We start from the raw sequence: 19,849 nt of genomic DNA, 5'->3' as shown, positions 1-19,849 counted from the left end.
TACCACAACATGATGATCTTAATGTTGTTGGTTTTTCTCCAGTAAAGAAATCTGCCAGGCCACTGACATCATCATGTGCCCCATCTGTGACGAGTACTGCCCCTACCTGAGGCTGTCTGACAGTTGTATCTACGCCAAGGTACGACAGCACTTCTTACAGTGAGGTTCCAGTCAACTAAGTTATCAATTATGTGACTTTTATTTGAAATAATTAATTACATTAGCAAAGACAAAAATAAACACTGAAATTGTGAACTGTGTAAAATTGTGAACTGTGTAAAATTGTGCTCCCATGTTAATTTTTTTTAGCATCATGTTCTTTTCTCCACGTCAGGTTACACATCTTTTCGACAATGGGGCGACTGTTTTCTTCGCTGTTTTCATGGCGGTTTGGGGTAAGTCAGCCACTTTACGTTTCAGCGTCGCCTCTCCAGCTATTTCATCATGTTGATACCGGGTCTCAACGAGGCCATAGAGCAGGTTTATTGGAAGCTGTTTTCTGCTGGAGATGACTCTGATGAGATTGAAACAAAACATTAAGGTCATGGATCATAAAACAGAAACAATGAGATGAAATGTGCTAAAACGCTCCGTGGAGCCGAGGGGAACAACAAAGTTCAGTGATAATTCCCTGGAGGTTCATCACTATGAGCAACACCTCCTATATTATTACACTGTGAAAATATCGATAAGTGCAGCTTTAACTTGGCACAGCAGCAGCTTTGAGAAGGTTTTTAATACCTCTGCACTGGCAACAGACAGACCCAGAAGTGTATTGTTTTGGGTCTGTCTAAGTATACATCTGTCCATCTGTTGGAAACATTGATTTCTCAATCATGAATTGGCAGAATTTCTTCAACTTTAGCACATTAGTCCACCTCAAAGACAAACTGATTCGATTTTAGTTGCCACAGGTCAATGTCAGTGTGACCTCACAAACAACTTTTTAGCCATTATCAAGCCTTTACAAATCAATTATAACAAATTCTGACTGGATAAAAAGGGATGTAACCTTGAACTAATCTGAGTGGAGGAGGAACACCACCTTGAGGCAGTAAAACAGTCTGAAAAACACGTTGTGTGTAGATTACACTTTGTTTTGAGGATGTTTGTTGACCCTTAAATGTCCATGTTGTCATTTACTTTTGGCGAATGAGGAGCCTGTCAGCCCTGAACAAGGTCCCATGGTATAGAAGGAGCAAAAATGGAGTTTGTGGAAGGTTCATATTCTGCAGATGATGAACCACCACCAGCAGTAGTAGCAGCAGCTGCAACAAATAGCGGATAGCTGAGTTGTTTATAAATGTCTTGCTGGAAGATTGATGAGCCTGGAGAAAAACAAAAAGAAAGAAAAATTCACTTCACACAGAGTAGAGGAGAAAAGAATATATAGCTAGAAATGATGAGAAAAATGTCCTTCTATTTTTATATCAACTATTTGACCAACGTGGCACAGTTCAATTTAGCAAAGTGACTGACAAGGCAGTTTTCATTCTGTGGCAGATGAGAGAGCTTTCACCCTGTGACCTTCACACGGCTGCTCTCAGTTAATACTCCACATTAAATAGACCTCATCTAATCATATGTAATCTGAGTAATATGGATAAAGTGTTTGCTGCAAAATCAGCCCTGGAGGACCAAAATATGTGATTTGTATTTGCATGCTGACTCTGGCCAGGCAGTCACAGGAAACCTGTGTTCCTGAACCTTTGCAGTCAATTTGTATGAATTCCACATGAAGTGAATATGAATTAGATTTTAAAGCTGCATGTTTATTCCGAAGTGTTTTTTCATATGAAGATATATTTGTGGTTTTAGGAACCAAAAACCCTTTGCGTGTATTTTAACATCTCCTCTCTCAGGTTTCTCTATGCAGCTCTAAACGTAGGGGCTCCCAAAGAGGAGTCTCTCTTCTGATTGGCTGGTTGTTTTCTGAGTGATCCAATCAAAATAGAGCAGATTTTAGGTAAAACACTCTCAGAAACTAAACATTGAAAGGCTGGATGGTATGTCCAGGTGGGCAGGGATTGAGTCATGGCCAAGGGGGCAGTTGTCGGTCTGAGAAGTGAAGCTCACTTTCGCGTTCAAAAAGCTGCAATCCCCTCGGCTGTCGCTGGGGGCTGGCTCCAGAAGGGAGCAACTCCAATTGAGCCCCATGTTAAAATAGCCGATTTTACAGCTTAAAAAAACATATTTACAGCCTGGTACATTTCATTTTTTTGGTCTCAATCGATAGTTTCTACCCCCGCACACACTCTGAGGGGGGTGAATTTTTTTTAAACTCTACCGTTTTACTGTTATTAGGTTTAAAGTTCTGGCCAATTAGGGCGCAGAACCGTTGAGTGACAGGTCCGGCGACCGCTGCTACGAGGCCAGTGGGCCTAGAATCCAACATGGCGCGGCTCAAACCCCCGTAGTAGCGGCACAAAACAGACTCCCCCAAACCAATGGGTGACGTCACGGTGCTACGTCCATTCTCTTTACAGTCTATGGTCATGGCTGAGAGCAATGACTGCTTTTTCACAATTCACAGAAGTCCTGACAGCTGGTTTTAAAGGGACAGTTCAACATTTTGGCAAATTGGCCCATTGTCATAATCCTTGTAGTCATAGGAGTTCATCACGCTATGAGATAATAACGGAACGTTACAAAACAGAGTTGTTTTCGAGGTAAATGCAGGGGCTCTTCTCCACCATTCTAAAAATAGCTTGCACTGACAATTAAAGGTAACAAACCTGCTATGACTATAGGGATTATGGCAATGGGCCAGTTTACCAAAATGTTGAACTATCCCTTTAAGGCTCTGTTTCTGAATACAGGCTGTGTGTATTTCTCTGTGGTCTGAGGCTTTGATACTTTTATTATAGAACCTAGACCTACTTCATAATTTAAAAAACACATAACATCTACCACTTTACTATAAATGTCTGTAAAGTTATATCTTATCAGATAATTGGATGTCATCTGGCCAGTGACTCACCCGCAGCCAATTACATGACATCTGTCACACCTTAACATCAAGTCAAAAAATGCACTAAGCAGAGTGATAAAAACAAGCAGCAAGATTTTGGGAGTCCAACAGTGTACACTAACAGATCTGTTCAACAGGCAGATAATTAGGAAGGCTAATGCCATTCTTTCTGACAGCTCCCATCCCTTGCACTCTGAATTTCAGCTTTTGCCTTCTGGCTCCCGATTCAGACTTCCTTGTATAAAAAGTAACAGGTACAAGCGCTCCTTGATCCCTACAGCCATCTCCCTTTTGAACTCTGTACAGGGTAGGAGTCATACCTGATTGTTTGACTGATATTCTGTGGCTCCGTTTCTTGTTTCTTGTTTCTCGTGATGTTGATAATGATGATGTAGATATGGAGGATACACATTGATGCACTTTTTCGGTCATTTATTTATTTATTTATTGGGCTCTTTTAGTCGTGCCACTGTTGTTGTTTCAGCACACTGTATTTTACCCCCCCCCCCCTTTTTTTAATTGTGTGTCTGTATCTGTGTTCTTTCTTACTTGTTGCAACAATAATTGCCCTACGGGGACACAAATAAAAAACCATGAACCTTGAACCTTGAACATCTAGAGGCTGAATTTTGAACCCTCCATTTTATAATAAAAGTATATTGACAAAAACCGCCAACTATAAAAGCTCTGAATCTTTAAATAATGTTGAACAGTGAAGTTTCATTATTTTCAGATTCTTAATTAAATGGTCTAATAAAAACCAACCTCAGAAACAGCTGCAACAGCAAACTGAATACTCACCGCTGAACTTGTTGACAGCGTCTGGGTGTTTGAGAGCCTCTCTCACTCTGTTGTCGAGCCTCCAACATCTCAGCATGAAGAACAGAACCAAACACAGCTGAAGGGCAAATGTCAACACAACCAGGACAATGATGACGTTGCTAACTGTTGAGAGTGAAGAGGAGAGGCACTGTGGTTAATATGACGTAGAGTTCTAAGAAACTGAATCTCAGCATCAGTCTCATTTAAACCTTTACAGGGTCAAATGCTTAAAATATACTGTAAGATACATTACTTGAGACTGAGAGCATACAGTAAAGCAGATGATTAATTCATGGACAGCCTGTGATGTGGCTCTCACTCCACAGTATACCTGCTAAGGGAAACAGCTCAAGCCCTGTTGCATTAGAGTGCGTTAATAATTCAGACGCTTAGACATATTCAGATATTGTCCTCATTGCTGCAGTAACTCTATCTACCTCACTCATTAATATTTGATGATGATTTGTAGATGTAGTGGAGCTGAATTTAGGTTTTCTGTAACATAGCGTTCCTTGGATGGTTTAGGTTTCCAAATTCTTTGGAGGAACTGGATCCCCTATAGTTGTGAAGTAGGACATTGATTGTAAATGTGACGGTACCGGCTGGTGAGAGCTGTGGTGCCGACTCCCAGTGGGTGACCTCTTGCGGGGAGAAGCCCAGAGTCAGGTTCTGGTGCCGGAGGAGCCCCATCAGTCAGACAGTCTGGGTACCAGAGGAGAGTTCCTGTACAGCCAAGACAGACGTTCAGATGTGAAGACTTTCAGTAACATGCTGCTATATACTGATCTTGAGAAAATTGTTCATGCACTTTCTATCCTCCAGGCTCCTCCCTGCATGTGTGTGTGTGTGTGTGTGTGTGTGTGTGTGTGTGTGTGTGTGTGTGTGTGTATGTGTGTGTGTGTGTGTGTGTGTGCTCTGCAAATACATGTGATCACACTACAGTAGTCCCTGCAGGTGTGTGTCCTTTCAGGAAACTTATGGAAGGAAAAATACAACTGTATTACCTGTACTTGGGTATTACGGATGAATTAACTGAACTGACATTGATATTCTTGTGGAGTTGTAGTAAAAGGCAACTGGACTTCTTTTCTTGCTTGAAGACGTTTCACCCCTCATCCAAGAAGCTTCTTCAGTTCTGAGGACTCAGTTGCCTTTTACTACAACTCCACAAGAATAAGATGATCTGGATGACTGAGAACCTTCACGGACTGACATTGATATTTAAAATAAAGTTTCATATTGTCCAAAAGATCAACCTGCCCTGGTAGATTCTATCATTTTCCATCTCCTGTGTTTCCCCTGGAATGGTCAAAACAACATTTCTCTCATCTACAATAGGTTAGGGATTAGTTAATTATATGTATGCATTACTACATACATGACATTTTACATGTAGAGATCACAGCATAATTAAAAATATGCCAAATTGATATGAAGTACTAAGTACGAAGCATTGAGGCAGACAACTGTTGTTTTCACAGCTGCACAGACTCGTATCTGAAGGCTGCACGTACCGACAAACATTCCTGTTTAACATTTTGATCTTGTTTAAAAACCTCACCAATGTACTGACCTTACAGTGACTGTGGCGCGGTGTCGGAAGCTGCTGTTGCCGGCGCTGTCCAAGTGAATATGTTTTAGGTTCAGCTGCACCAGAGAATCAGCTCAAATCCCTTCATTAAGGTTCCTCTCAGACATGTGCTCCCCTGCTGGCTCCTCACGGGAAGCATTGCCTTTCAGAAGGCTCGGCCTTCACATTCAAAACATCTCACCCAGCTGTGTGCTCAACTGGGATGTGGACAAGTTAGAGAAAATAACCTACAAGCATGTGTTTGAAACGCAGAGAATAAAAGTCTGATCAGAGCGAAGTCCCTGCAGAAATGCTGCTGAGCAGAGGCAGGTAAACATGCAATAAGTAAGCTATCCTAGGACTTTGTTCAGTAGTAGCCCCACTGTCTCTGGCAGTGATCTCTTCATGTGGTAATTGCATTATACTCTATAAACTTTACACCTCAGAGTCACTTTGCCGTGTCACTATCTTGACATTAGCATGTTGATCCTTTTAGTTTTCAAAATAAATATTGGATCCCTGTCCCGGATGGAGGTGAGGGTTAGGGTTAGATGTGAAGGGTGGATGTCAACACTGATACTGACTGATAGTGCCATCAAAGCTCCATGTGATGACCTTTCACAGTAAAATATTAACTTCCCATTGTTACACTTCGTTCCAGGACCAAAACATTCAGCAAAGCTTAAAGCTCTTGACACAGTGATACATGTGTTTTTGTTCTTTTATAGTGTTTTAAAGAAATACAGAATGTGTATGTGCTCAATGCTCCTGTAAAGTGTGATTCATCAGCAGGTTCACTGACCTGTTGTTACTAGAGCTCCAGAGAAAAGTCTGAGAGAGGAGGTGTGAAACTACATTGAGATGTTTTTGGTCCTTAAAGGGATATTTTAACATTTTTGGCAAATTCGCGTATTGCCATAATCCCTATTTTAGGAGTAGGTTCATTACCTTGAATTGTCAGTGGAAGCTGTTTTTAGATCGGCGGGGAAGAGACACAAGCTGCTCATGCAACAGAGGCTTGTGGTATTTCTAGGTTTCCCTCATCAAACAAAATACACAATCCAACAACTCCAAAACACTCTTGTGGACAAGTTGTGACCTACACATTCACCACGCTATGACATTATAATGTATAATAATAATTATGTAACATTGGGACACATTAAGCAAATACTCAGAACCACTTTTGCTTTTGAAGTCACTCTGCCGAGCAGCCGTGTCTGGAATGTAGTTCCAGTATTTACCTTGAAAACAACTCCATTATTATCTCATAGCATGGTGAATGTGCAGGTCACAACTTGTCCATGAGAGCGTTTTGGAGTTGTTGGATTGTGTATTTGATGAGTTTGATGAGGGAAAGCCTAATGCCGCGCGCTGTGCAGAGCTCACGTCTGCCCCGCCGATCTAAAAACAGCTTGCACCGACAATTAAAGGAAATGAACCTACTCCTAAAACTATAGTGATTATGGCAGTCGGCGAATTTGCCAAAATGTTGAAATATCCCTTTAATATACTTGTAATATACTCTTGAGGATACTGTAAGTAAAACCATGATGCTGTTTTATTGATGTCTTTCAGCAACCGTCTTCCTGGAGTTCTGGAAAAGACGCAGAGCCGTTCTAGCGTACGACTGGGACCTCATTGACTGGGAGGAAGAGGAGGTAAAATGAACTATACACCGATCAGGCATAACATTATGAGCACTGACAGGTGAGGTGAGTAACACTGAATAACACTTCATCATGTCACCTGTTGGCGACTGGGATATATTAGGCAGCAAGTGAACACTTTGTCCTCAAAGTTCAAAATGTTCAGCGTAAGGATTTGATCCAGTTCTCCAAGGACGACTGGGTCTCATGTGCTGCAGCTGCAGCTCTTGTGGGCTGTTCCCGGTCTGCAGTGGTCAGGATCTATCAGAAGTTGGTCCAAGGAAGGAACAGTGGTGAAGCGGCCACAGGCTCATTGACACATGGAGAGAGAAGGCTGCATGGCCCGTGTGCTCCCATCCAACAAACCAGCTACTGTTGCTCACACTGCTGAACAGGTTCATGCTGCTTCTGATAGGAAGCTGTCAGGATACACTGTACAGCACAGTTTGTTGTGTATTTGGCAGCAAAAGAGACCAACACAATATTAGACAGCAGGTCAGAATGTTATGCCTGATCTGTATATTTCGGTATGTATGTATGTATGTATGTATGTATGTATGTATGTATGTAGCTATGTATGGATGTATAGATGGATGTATGGATGGATGGATGGATGGATGGATGGATGTATGTATGTATGTATGTATGTATGTAGCTATGTATGGATGTATGGATGGATGTATGGATGGATGGATGTATGGATGGATGGATGGATGGATGGATGGATGACTTCCTGTAGAGATTTTCACAGCAGTTCTGCCTTTGAGAGATCTTTGCTGACGTCTTGTTTCACTTAGTCAGTATATTTAAAAAGGTGGAATCGTTGTCCTGAGAGCCTGGACCTAGAGAGTCTATCAAATTCAGACTATCAATTTATGACTCACTGAACATGGACAATTTTAACACTTGTACAATAAAGGCTGTTAGAGACTCAAACCCCCCACGCATCCGTCGGTGTAATTTGCTTGAGTCAGACATTTTGGGGAGTGTATAATGTTCTTGCCTCAAGCCCTTGTCTGTCCGTCACACTGGAGCTGGTAAATGTGTTCTTTGACAGACTGATGTCTGTGGGTGTGAAAATGACTCAGAGTCTCAGTCTGCTTTACAGAACAAACGACAAGACCGAGATGATGAACTCTCTGATTCCACTTTTGTTTGTCCCATCATATTGAATGGTTGTTAATAAATGGTGTTGACAGTTGATTAATGTGCTCAACTTGAAAATGCCAATCAGAGAGGCAACTTCTCCAAAATGTAGGCTACCAAAAATCACCAGTCAATTGCATAAGGTTGTAAGATTGTTCACATGCCTCTTGCCTGTCTAACTTGAGTAGGCTCATTAAAATCTAATAAATAAGACCAATTAGCTCCCATTAATTATGATAAACACCAATACCAGAAACCACAGAAATGATAACTCATCTCAATAACTATTTACCAGCTGCCTAACAGTCCTAACTAGCCCAACAGCTAGCTAGATTATCTTCCTTAACTAGCCAAAATCAAAGTGTGTCAGCAGCAGCTGTGATTCTGCTCTAGTGACTGTGAAGATATGTTCAATGTTAAAGATGCTTTTATGAAACTATTAATAATGAAATGGTATTATTATTCAGATATATCTGAATGAATACAGTGAATTTTGCAATTTATCAAATTTATAATTTATTGGTTTGTTTATATAAATTACTAATTTATTTGTATAATTAATTAATCTTGAACATCCTGGGGCTCCAACTAAATGAGCTCATGTTAAATGTTACCAAATTATTAAGAGCTATTGTTCATAAATAGTTTGTTCCTGCACTAGTTTTTAACCAATAACCTCTTCAACAGGTTAAATGAACAAAATCTATGTCCCTATAATAAGCTAAGATTAAAATATTCAGAATGCTCGACTTAATTCTATTTTTAGGATAGTTTCTCTATTATTGTTTTCACAAACGATGTCCATTATTTTCTCTTACATTTATTTTGATAATTTGTGTCTTTCCATTGTTTCCAGGATGAAATTCGCCCTCAGTTTGAGGCCAAATATTCCAAGAAGGAGAGGATGAACCCCATATCTGGGAAGCCTGAGCCTTACCAAGCCTTCACTGACAAATACAGTCGCCTCGTCGTCTCAGCTTCTGGAATCTTCTTCATGGTGCGTGTCAGCGGTAAATAGATGTCAACAAGTAGATGTTATTGTTTGTATTTAGGCAGTCATACAGTACAGCCTCTCTTATTTAATAGAAAGTCGTGTAACCACATTTCCTGTATAGACGAGAGTCAGATTTTCAAATCCATTTCTTGATGTGTTAGCTATTGCAGGGTGTGACCCAGGGTTCCATACTAGGACAACTTTTGTTCTCCGTAAATGTAAATAATCTTTGTCACAAAATCCAAATGTGTGTTATTTTCAAATGGCAAAGAGTCATCATCTGATCGGTGTTTCCGAGCACAGAATTGCACAAAATCAAGGTGTGTTTTGCATGTGACTGTGACATCACAGATCCTGCTGGTGATCGCCACTGTGTTTGGCATCGTCATTTACCGCGTGATCACCGTCAGCACCTTCGCAGCGTTCGGCTGGGCTCTCATCAGGAACAACTCTCAGGTGGCGACCACGGGCACAGCGGTCTGCATCAACTTCTGCATCATCATGCTCCTCAACGTGGTAAGTACCTGCTGCTCACCGACAGGCAATGACCATCCAACACTTCGCACTTCACAACCATGACACATACAAAAATGCTACATATTTTGTATTTTAAATGATTAAAAAAAACCTTTTATTTATGTCTTTTCTAGCTCTATGAAAAAGTTGCTCTTCTTCTCACCAATTTAGGTAAGTCAACTGCACCAACAGACTGAATGTGATACAAGCTGAAACAGTATTTCAATTGCAGGCTTAATTACTGTTTTACATTAATATTATTAATATCAGTTGACTTTGATCTGACTCTTTTTTCATCCCTACTTTTTTCATCTAGACTTTGTGTGGATGAGTGAAAGAATACATCCAAACATCCATATCTGTGTGTCTCATTTTATACGTTCATGTGACCGTTCCACATTTCTCTCTCTGTGCGTCCACAGAGCAGCCGAGGACAGAGTCAGAGTGGGATAACAGCTTTACTCTCAAGATGTTCCTGTTTCAGTTTGTCAACCTCAACAGTTCAACCTTCTACATCGCCTTCTTTTTGGGAAGGTGAGCAAGTCATGCAGAGGTGTAATAATTACTTTGGAGACCTCTGTTCTACAGCTTACCCCAACAACCAATGGGGAGACATTACTGCAGTGAGTAATGTGATGGTATATGATGATATTAGGTGCATTAAACTTTATGTGGCGTGTAGATAAAGATGGATCTAGCCTCCATGACCTCACCCACGGGTTTCTGTAGAAACTCACCATTTAGGCATTGTCTGTCTCTGCCTCAAAGATAATCCAAAAAGAGGTGGGACATGTACTGTATAGAGGTGAGACTTTGTTGCATGCACCAACCTGTCACTTAAAGATGCCATGCCTTTTACTGCACAGAATTTAAAGCCCTAATGAAATATAAACAGGTGACTCATACAAATCTACAGGGACTCACTTAGATTAAAACATCATGAGCGCAAGGTGCCCTCAGTTTTCTGAGTCAGGCAGCTACAGTAGCTCTGCTCTGGCAGCTATGACCATGAACAACCTCTGTGACAACAGTCTTGTGATTGCCGCACATTGTGACAATTGTGTTCACTCATGCTATAGGAAGGAGACTATTGTCCATCCTGACTCATGTAATACTCTGTTGCTGAAGTCACAGGCAGTTCATGGTGACCATCAGGTCAGCTACTGTAAGGTCAATCATGAATTCTCATTGCTGTATGTCCGTTATGTTGTTTATCTTGTGTTTCACAATAAAAAAATTTTTAAAAAAATAAACAGAAAGATGTGAGAATGTAAGGAGAACAAAACAAAAAAAAAATCATGAATTCTCATTTCCATGGAGATCCTGTCAAATTCACAAACATGAAACTGAGCTCTCTGGGTGAAACAGAAGTGTAGTGTGTATCATCTGAGATATGCCTATAGACAGACAGGGCAGACCACAGTTTACTCTGTCATCTCAGAGGCTCCTTGAGGAACATAGTTAAAAAAAAAGAAAAAGATATACTAGTCAGGCGTGCCAGTGTACACAGCTGTAAGCAGAGATGTCAAGGACTCTCACCTGTTACCTGACGTAGTGTCACCTTTTCCTTTGTTGACAGATTCACAGGCCGGCCCGGTGCATATCTACGCCTCATCAACCGCTGGAAACTGGAAGAAGTGAGTCATTAATTTGCATCACCATGGGACAATAACAGCAAAGCCCTATGGATCCAAGTATTCCTAAATTGGACATTAAGCTATTACAGCACGCCCAACCACCAGGCATTTAACCCCCATCAGCAGTAAAGAGTTTGCTTCCTGCGGTACTTATGGGAATGCGCAGGGAAATAATACACACTGAAGTGGTCTAAGGGGACAGAGGCCCTGAGCTGGCGCTTTTAGGTGCTGAGCTAATGTGCTCCTGCTTGTTCCCTGAGCTGTAAGGAGTGGAAATGGAAAAAAATCTCTATAATGAGACATGTTTGGTACAAGGGTAGCTTCAGTCAGCCTTTATGTAGCCGTGCAGTGTCACAATAGTGCTCGGAGGGTATAGCACCTTAAATGAGTGTTTGCAGAGCTGCTAAAAGCCTCAGGGTTTATAGTTAGTCTGAAAGGTTGTACAAAAAAAACATGCATAAATGAATGAACTGAATATAAAGTGGAGTTACAGTACAGTGTAGCCCTGTAATGTGTACTTAATGTAAATGAGCTGGCAAAAGTACCTGTGTAAGGTATTTCTAATTTATTTCTATCTCACACTCTGATAACAGAAGTAGACAATGCTCTACAGATGCAAAAACAATCTATTCTATAATCCATTTGTTAATAAATACACAAGTTAACACATGGAGGAGAAGAACAGCCAGTTCAGTGTCACGCTGGAGACTTTAGCAGCTCTCCATCTTGATCAAGCTCAATCTGATGGAGCCAGTAATAACCTCTAATGATGTTTCTATGCACCACCAACCAACCAGAGCTCCATCATATGTCTTGTATTTTATGAAAATCACATGGCTGTTAACAATATTAAACACTTGATTTTCTTTGGTCATAGAGTCAGTAACCATGTCCTTGACCTTTGATGTATTTAGCTGGAGGAAAGGCTCATCACATCACTTGACAAACGTCTCCACCATTGGTCCGTGCTGTGATTCATCATGATGGCGAATTGATGCCAAAGGTTTTACAGACTACTATTAAGATTAATACATTGTATATGAATTGTCTACTGTATTAGGTGTGGGAGACACAGCCAGAGAATGTGTCCATCTGCTAGAAATACAGAAGCTTAGCAACAGTCCAATGAGTTAGGGTTACAACACTTGAGGATGGAGACACTGATCATTGTTAGTAAGACTGAACTACATTTGACCCTCTGTATCTCGGTATCTTTGCAGTGCCACCCCAGTGGCTGTCTCATTGACCTGTGCATGCAGATGGGGATCATCATGGTGCTAAAACAGACCTGGAATAACTTCATGGAGCTTGGCTACCCGTGAGTTCCAAGTTGTTGTTTTTCTTTTAATCTGCGTATGTAAAACATACAGTATCATGATGCTTGTGGTTGTTTTTCTAGACTGATCCAGAACTGGTGGACGCGGCGGAGGCTGAGGAGAGAGTATGGACAGAAGGCCAAGGCCAGCTTCCCACAGTGGGAGAAGGATTACAACCTGCAGCCAATGAATGCCTATGGACTCTTTGATGAATACCTGGAGATGAGTATGTTGTACCGCAAACACGGTTAGCAAACATGCCTGTGTGGGCTCTCTGTGGGTAGCTGTGGGTTTACCGTGGGACAGTGTGGGCAGGGCAAAACCCACAATAATCCCACATGGCCAACCCAGTTTTTTACATCCAAAATTCTCAAATTAATAAATAAAACTAAATTAATTCACTGAAATAATAAACCATATATCATATATTCACATTTTTTTATTGAACACACCCATTGCCAATCCATCGAGTTCATATCAGGGTCAGTCTGCAGCTCCATCATTTGAAGACAGAGGCTGCAGCTTGACAAGGTGGGACAGTGTCAGACGATGGTCTGTCACCACTGCCAACTGGCAAATAATTGATAATTGTATGGACATTGTTTTCAGAGCAATGCCCACTGGCTTTTCTTTAAGGGCAGTAGGTGTGTCTCTGACCCCATTAGAAAGGTCAGTTGTTGCTAATATATATAAGGGTCCGGGTAGCTTGTATGGCTGGATGTATCTTTTCCAGTGGAATTTGGGCAGGATGGGTCAACAGGGGAGGGTTATTGGTGACTGGCCAACTGATGATCTTGGTATCAGCATCATTACCAGTGTTTGAATGACCACAACAGTTTCTTAGCTGACTGTATAACGACCAACACAGTAACCCATACAATTTATTTGACCTTTAGTACTGACAGAAACCCACAACTTGACCATGTGATCAGGTTTATATTTTTGAGGTTATCCCAAACGCACGCCACTGTTTAATCTTATATCATACTATTTTTGAGCAGTAGGGCCTAATACATTTTTTCATTTGGTGATGCAGCAGCTGCAGCCCGTTATGTAATCTTGACACTGATTTTCAGTGAAATGAATCTAAGCAGAGCTTTAGCATTTTCTCCCCGCTCTCTATTGATATCAACATGTTTGTAATATTGATCTTTTTATTTAATTTCATTCAATATATTTAAGTAAACAAGTTAAGAATTGGCTGTGTGATAAAGGAGAAGTCAAAGCCAGAAAAAATGATCTGCAGGTTCCTTCAGGTCAACGGAGTGTTAACAACCTTTCAGATCAGGGTTTTTTTGTTTTCAAGAACTTTGCAAACTTGTGGCCACAAAACTACAAAGGCTACTGCTCAAAGTGCTAGTGAGTGAAATGAAGCGCTAAACAATGTCAACTCTGCTAATGACTTAGCTGAAACAAGGTAACGTTAGCCTCTGTGTACATGATGAACTTAAATGTTTCCTCCTGTGTCGCCATCTACATGTTTCTGGTTGTCTATATTATAACTCGTCCCTGAAGAAAAATGGGATGTAAAGCTTCTCTGTGCTTGTGTTTCAGTCTTACAGTTTGGCTTCACCACCATCTTTGTGGCAGCCTTCCCTCTGGCTCCGCTCTTAGCTCTGCTCAACAACATCATTGAGATCCGTTTAGACGCCTACAAGTTTGTCACACAGTGGCGGCGCCCTCTGCCATCACAAGCCAAAGACATAGGTAAATGAGTGGTACAGTTATCTACAATTTTCAAATTTCTTTTTTCTCAGTTACAAAGGACGATTTTCCTGTTTTCTTTGAATGTGTTGTTACAATGAATCTGTGTGTTTGTGGCAGGGATCTGGTATGGCATTCTGGAAGGCATTGGCATCCTGTCCGTCATCACTAACGCCTTCGTCATCGCTGTTACCTCAGACTTCATCCCTCGCCTTGTTTATGCCTACAAGTATGGTCCATGTGCTGGTCAGGGCCGTGCAGGGGAGGGGTGAGTGAAGTCAAGTCCAACACTCATTGTTATTATTTATGTTTTTTTCTTTTTTTACTGTAATTGCTGGATAAAATCATTTCCTGTGTGTCCCTCAGTTGTATGATGGGTTACGTCAACGCCAGCCTCTCAGTTTTCCGGGTGTCGGACTTTGAGATGAGGTCTCAACCCAGCTCTAATGGCTCCATGCTTTTTGGTGAAGCTGTGAAGTACTGCAGGTATGGTGTGTTTAAGGTTCTCAACCATGATATTACAAATATACCATTAACTGCAAGATTAATGTTGAGTATTTGTTGCACAAAAATATCTCAGAAATGTGTTAATTTTTAACAGGATTTGTGCAACTCCAACATGGATTACTTGACCTATATTGTGTGTTCATCCATCATTTTATTAATGATCCCAGTTGAAGAACACACAGGGGCTCTCGCTGTGCTCTGTGTGAAATATAAACCACAAATATACAGATCTTCCATGCTGAAATTAAAAACATGTTTCAAATTATTTTGGATGTTAATATTAGCATCATTAGCTGAGTGTTAGTGATTTGTTTTATTGTTCTGTGATGAACACTGACCTAAGCTCTGACCCACCAGGTACCGTGACTACAGGGAGCCTCCAGACTCAGCTGAGCCCTACTCATACACCCTGCAGTTCTGGCACGTCCTGGCAGCCCGACTGGCATTCATTATTGTTTTTGAGGTCAGTGTTTCCAGGCTGTGATAAATGACTCCAGACAGGAGGCTGGGTTTGGAATTGGATTCCTTGGTATTGCTTCGTCAATGGCTTTTATCTTTCTTTCTCCAACCATAAGTGTCCATCTACATCATCTTCTGCTCAAATTTGCTCCGGACTGATTAAGACATTATTTAGACGTCTGGTGATGAAGTCGTAAACGTTCTTATGTGACAGTTCTTTTGTGACAGTTCTTTTGTGTGTTGTTTGGAGTACTGTTTGATGAAACAATCTATAAACCACAAAACACCTGAGTGTAGTTTTACATCTCCTCTCTCAGACTTGTCTCTGGAGCTCTAATACAACAGGTCATTGAGCCAGTCATATTTCAAATGTATTTACGGATAGCTCCTTGAGATGAGCAGCCATCTCGTTTTCGAGGAGGTCCAGAAGGGAGGAGGCTGTTAGCCTCTCTTCTGATTGCATGGCTGGATGTGAATGTGTTGTTGTGACATCATAAAGTTACAGAAGTCCTAACGGATTCTTTTAAGGCTCAGTTTATGAATACAGACTGTGTATTTCTCTGTGGACTGAGGGTATTAATAAAGAACCTAGAGCTGCTTTTTAATTAAAAAAACATATCATCTACATTGATACAGCATGGGACCTTTAAAGTGACTTAAAGGTGTAGTGTGCCCCTTTAACTCTGATTAATTCAAACTGGCACTGACATCATTTTCAAAAGGTCTTACAGATTTATCAAGACTTTGACTTACTGGGCTGGAGGAGTGTTACAGTCACAGCTGGACTAACTGCAGGGTTTAACTTGAATGTTCTGCTTCTTATGTTCTGTCTTTTCCTCACTGACCTGACTAGACCCTAGACCACTTAACACAGATAATCTTGTTAAATCCCGAACTACATAGACAGGAAAAAAGCAAGTTCTCAAAACTGGATTAAATCTGTACTTGCTTTGCAATGGATCAAATTACTACTTTACTATTGTTATGTCTAGTATGAAAGATTCAGCTCACAATGTCAAATCCACGGCCTGAATCTGCAGTTGCCTTCAGCTCTATGGAGGATTTTAGTGTCCTGGCTGTGGTTTTGTGTCATGTAGCCCTGCTGTTTTGGTTCACTCTCTCTGTTCTCATCGACCTCAGTGCCAGATGCAGCAGGTGATTTCAGCTAAATAAATTCTGATAAACCTGCTGTGTACTGCCTGCACTGAGCACCAAACAGCTGACAGATAAAATTAGCAACTAGTTGGCAGGACATTAGCGGCTAAAACTCCTGGTGTTACTAGAGATCAGAACAGGTAAAGGGAGAATGAATGTTGGAAAACCAACAATCAGTCAGTTAATGCATATGCAACTATTTCTAACTCATAGGTCATAACACTCAGGCCTCATTTATGACCCGTCCAGGAAGCCCAACCAGTGTCATCGCTGTTACATAACTAGTGCCATCCTGTGACACTTCTCTCCTCCAGATAGGATTACACTGCTTTCAAATTTAAGCTTTTAAAACATAATATCAGAGAACAGGACATTATTTCTTTCTCCTTTGTTAGAGTCACGTTGCTGCAGCTCCTCTGTACAGTCCATATGGACCGGTGGGCTACAAAAACTTGATTCTTTTAAAATAGAAAGCATGTCTTTTTCCAATATAATATAGTTTGTGTTTGTTAACATTCAAGATAACATGCTTTGGGTTTTTTTTTCAGCACATGGTCTTTGCCATCAAGACCCTGATCGCGTACCTGATCCCAGACCTTCCCAAGGACCTGCGGGACCGTATGCGCAGGGAGAAATACCTGATCCAGGAGATGATGTATGAGGCGGAGCTGGAGAGACTGCAGAAAGAGAAAAACGAGAAGAAGAAGAAGGACAGGGCCTATCACAAGGAGTGGCCCTGAACGCACCAACTGGTACAACCAGACACTGAGAAACAGAGATTATTCCACTCTGTTTGTGACTTGTGTGTGAGGTTTTATTTACCATGTCAAGCAAAAGGAATTTAACATAAAATAAACCCATCCCCTGTACAGGGATTATCCAATCATAGCTTAGCAACCGTAACTAGGCACAGCTGCTCAGTCAGGATGGAGCAGTGTGTGTTGAGCTTTGGAGCAATGTGTAACATTTTTTAGGCAACCTTTCCAAAATAAACACAAAAAATCTAAGGGGTAAGGAATTGAATGAGTAGAAACTGCAGTGGTTAAGGTTGAGTTGTTGTAGGTGACCTTTAAAAAAGCCTGTTGCAATTAGTATTGTCATTTGGTGGTCATCTTCCTAACGCCTTTTCTCTTGTAACATTAAATATGACAAAACAGGAAATAACAGTCTCTGTCCAGAGAATGAAAGAAGAATAATGTCCTCTGTGTAACACATCCTCTGGGACAGGTAGCATTTGTTAAAGTACTCCAATATCTACTTTCATCTACTTTTAAAATCAAGTCATCTGGAAAAAATAAAGTCAGTCTTAATCTTAGTGTTTCCTACCAAAGAGAGATGGAGATCATGTTTGCTTAATTAGTTAATGAGCTATACTGCTAAAATATAATATAATCGACAGCCATGTCGCAGGAGTTAGGTTTGTAACCATACATCGATCGACATCCATACATGGATTCAATGATCGACGAGTCAATACCATCAATCCAAAATGAAAACACTGATCAGGCATCAATACTGTACATGATCATTTCTCAGATGTGCCTTTATTTTGAAATTCCCCAGACATGTGATGAGTATCACTGCAGCATTTTCATATTTCATTTGCATTTACAAAATATTTACTTTGAGACTCTAAATAGTGGTAAGGATCACACTTAAATCTTACACTAAAAAAAGGAATTAAATATTCTTTCAGTTTTCTTTCAATGTGAAATTGTAAGCTCGATAACTCAGGATGTGACACTTCACAATAAACAGGAGGCCTGTTTTTATTTTTATTTTTATTTTTTTTTTAGATAAGATGCTTTGTGATATCGACAAACATCAAATCGTTTTACATTGAATCGATTTAATATCGTATCATTGTGAGATGAGAGGTCTGATTCGGTCGACCTCCGTCTAAAATCAGAGCCAATGTTTCAAAAATTATGGGGGCTACACAATTAATGGAAAAGATGATCAAAAATCATATTATGAGTGAGTGAAAAATCACAAGAGCTGCAGTTATTTTAGTTAAGGGTAAAATGTGTCTCAACAGAGATGTCCCAGACTACAAACCATATCCTCCACGCATAAAGTAACATGTTTGTTTTGTATAAGTCTCAAAAAAACTCACACAATAATTTTTCATTGAAAATTAATTACAAATAATTATCATTCCCAAGTAGAATTTTAATTCATTTAGTAATTATGCAGGTGTAAAAGAAAGAATTTAATAAAGTTTAATTTGATTTTAAACTTTATATGTGAAAATGTGAGGAGCAGCAGCAGTAATAAACCAGTAGTGCACTTTCAAATCAAGAGCAAGTTATTTGATAGAAGAGAAGTCTTTCATTCACTTCAAGTCTTTCGATGGCCAAGTCACTTTAATTGGAGACCTTAATAGTAATGTCTGTTTTTCTTTTTCCCCCAAATCAAAGCCCATCAAAGGATCAAAGGAAAGACAAAGAGTTGCCATGACAGAAATGACTTAAACAAGTGTAGAAAATAAGATTCTAGCAGTAAAACATAAAAGAAAGACATAAAACTCAGTGTTGAATGTTTTCCAGGACTTGCCATGTAGTTTCTCTTATTTCCAGGTTGTCAGCTGGTGTTTGGTTTTCACTGCACAGTAAAGGAAAAAGAATGAGTGCTGGGTCTCCTGCATGATGATACTGGACCCTCTTACTTCCCTTCTGCCACGTCAGACCAGCACCTCCAAGTGGACACTTGATTAACTGCACCCAGCAGTTAGTCCGCACCACATCAGATGTCCTTGTGAACATTTGACAGCAGGTTTTGCTACCTTATTTTTCTTCCACTTTGGACTCGGAGCAGAGTATGTCTTTAGATCCTGAATGTAGATTTCAAGCAAGACTCGAGTTTTACAGATTTCTTGTTTTAGATGAGAGAAGAAAAAAGAGCTTACTGAATGACAAACCCTGTTTACATTTCTCCTTGTTTGAGGAGTTCACATTTTGCTTTATTGTAAATAAAGATATTTAAATGAATGTCAGGCCTTCTGCTCTGCTTTAGTGTAGTGCAATAAAAATAAAGTTACTTCAACGTCTACTCTATCCAAGCTGTGGTAGTGTCCACAGTTTGCTTACACTGGAAATGCTTTCCATTGGAATTTAGATTGATAACTGCAGTAATAAACACTATTTATTGTAAAGAACTTTGACTTGGACTGCGTGTGTGTCTTCCTTCAGTAATTCATCCAACAGCCCTGTCAACGCTGAGCCTTCTATTCAGTTGTTTCAGACTTTAGACCTTTAGTCCCTCTAGGAAATTCTTTTTCACATGACCATTCTTTCACATTTCGTTTCACCAGACACATACAAACACACACAGATTACAACACACGTTTCATTACAGTAAACATAAACAACAAACTAAGAAAATAAAATAATAACGAATATTA

The 19,849-nt window shown here is 40.3% G+C and overlaps 1 protein-coding gene and 1 long non-coding RNA gene across 3 annotated transcripts in view; one reads left to right on the top strand and one right to left on the bottom strand.

Annotated features, from left to right (window-relative positions):
• LOC146962859 (anoctamin-4-like) overlaps nt 1–19,603 on the top strand; it is a 57,392-nt gene extending 37,789 nt beyond the window's left edge. For both annotated transcript variants that reach the window (XM_085768682.1, XM_085768684.1), the window contains 16 exons: nt 43–139; nt 335–395; nt 6,942–7,024; nt 9,015–9,155; nt 9,504–9,668; nt 9,803–9,839; nt 10,091–10,202; nt 11,248–11,305; nt 12,526–12,623; nt 12,705–12,847; nt 14,176–14,328; nt 14,446–14,593; nt 14,692–14,811; nt 15,190–15,295; nt 16,995–17,198; nt 19,026–19,603. In XM_085768682.1, coding sequence (XP_085624808.1) covers nt 43–139; nt 335–395; nt 6,942–7,024; nt 9,015–9,155; nt 9,504–9,668; nt 9,803–9,839; nt 10,091–10,202; nt 11,248–11,305; nt 12,526–12,623; nt 12,705–12,847; nt 14,176–14,328; nt 14,446–14,593; nt 14,692–14,811; nt 15,190–15,295; nt 16,995–17,186 — 1,714 coding nt within the window. In that variant the 3' untranslated portion in view covers nt 17,187–17,198; nt 19,026–19,603. The remainder of the gene's footprint in view (nt 1–42; nt 140–334; nt 396–6,941; nt 7,025–9,014; nt 9,156–9,503; nt 9,669–9,802; nt 9,840–10,090; nt 10,203–11,247; nt 11,306–12,525; nt 12,624–12,704; nt 12,848–14,175; nt 14,329–14,445; nt 14,594–14,691; nt 14,812–15,189; nt 15,296–16,994; nt 17,199–19,025) is intronic.
• LOC146962860 (uncharacterized) lies at nt 1,193–5,613 on the bottom strand. The gene is made up of 4 exons (XR_015035027.1): nt 5,367–5,613; nt 4,393–4,516; nt 3,773–3,916; nt 1,193–1,328 (listed from the first exon to the last, which is right to left on the bottom strand). It is a non-coding gene; the product is annotated as an uncharacterized LOC146962860 (long non-coding RNA).
• Nucleotides 19,604–19,849: the final 246 nt, after the last annotated feature.

This window comes from Trachurus japonicus, chromosome 23 (genome assembly GCF_045865225.1).
Source record: "Trachurus japonicus isolate A0001 chromosome 23, Traja_1.0".
Classification (NCBI taxonomy): Eukaryota; Metazoa; Chordata; class Actinopteri; order Carangiformes; family Carangidae; genus Trachurus; species Trachurus japonicus.
Note: the sequence above shows the minus strand (reverse complement) of the source record. Positions and strands in the feature narration are given on the sequence as shown.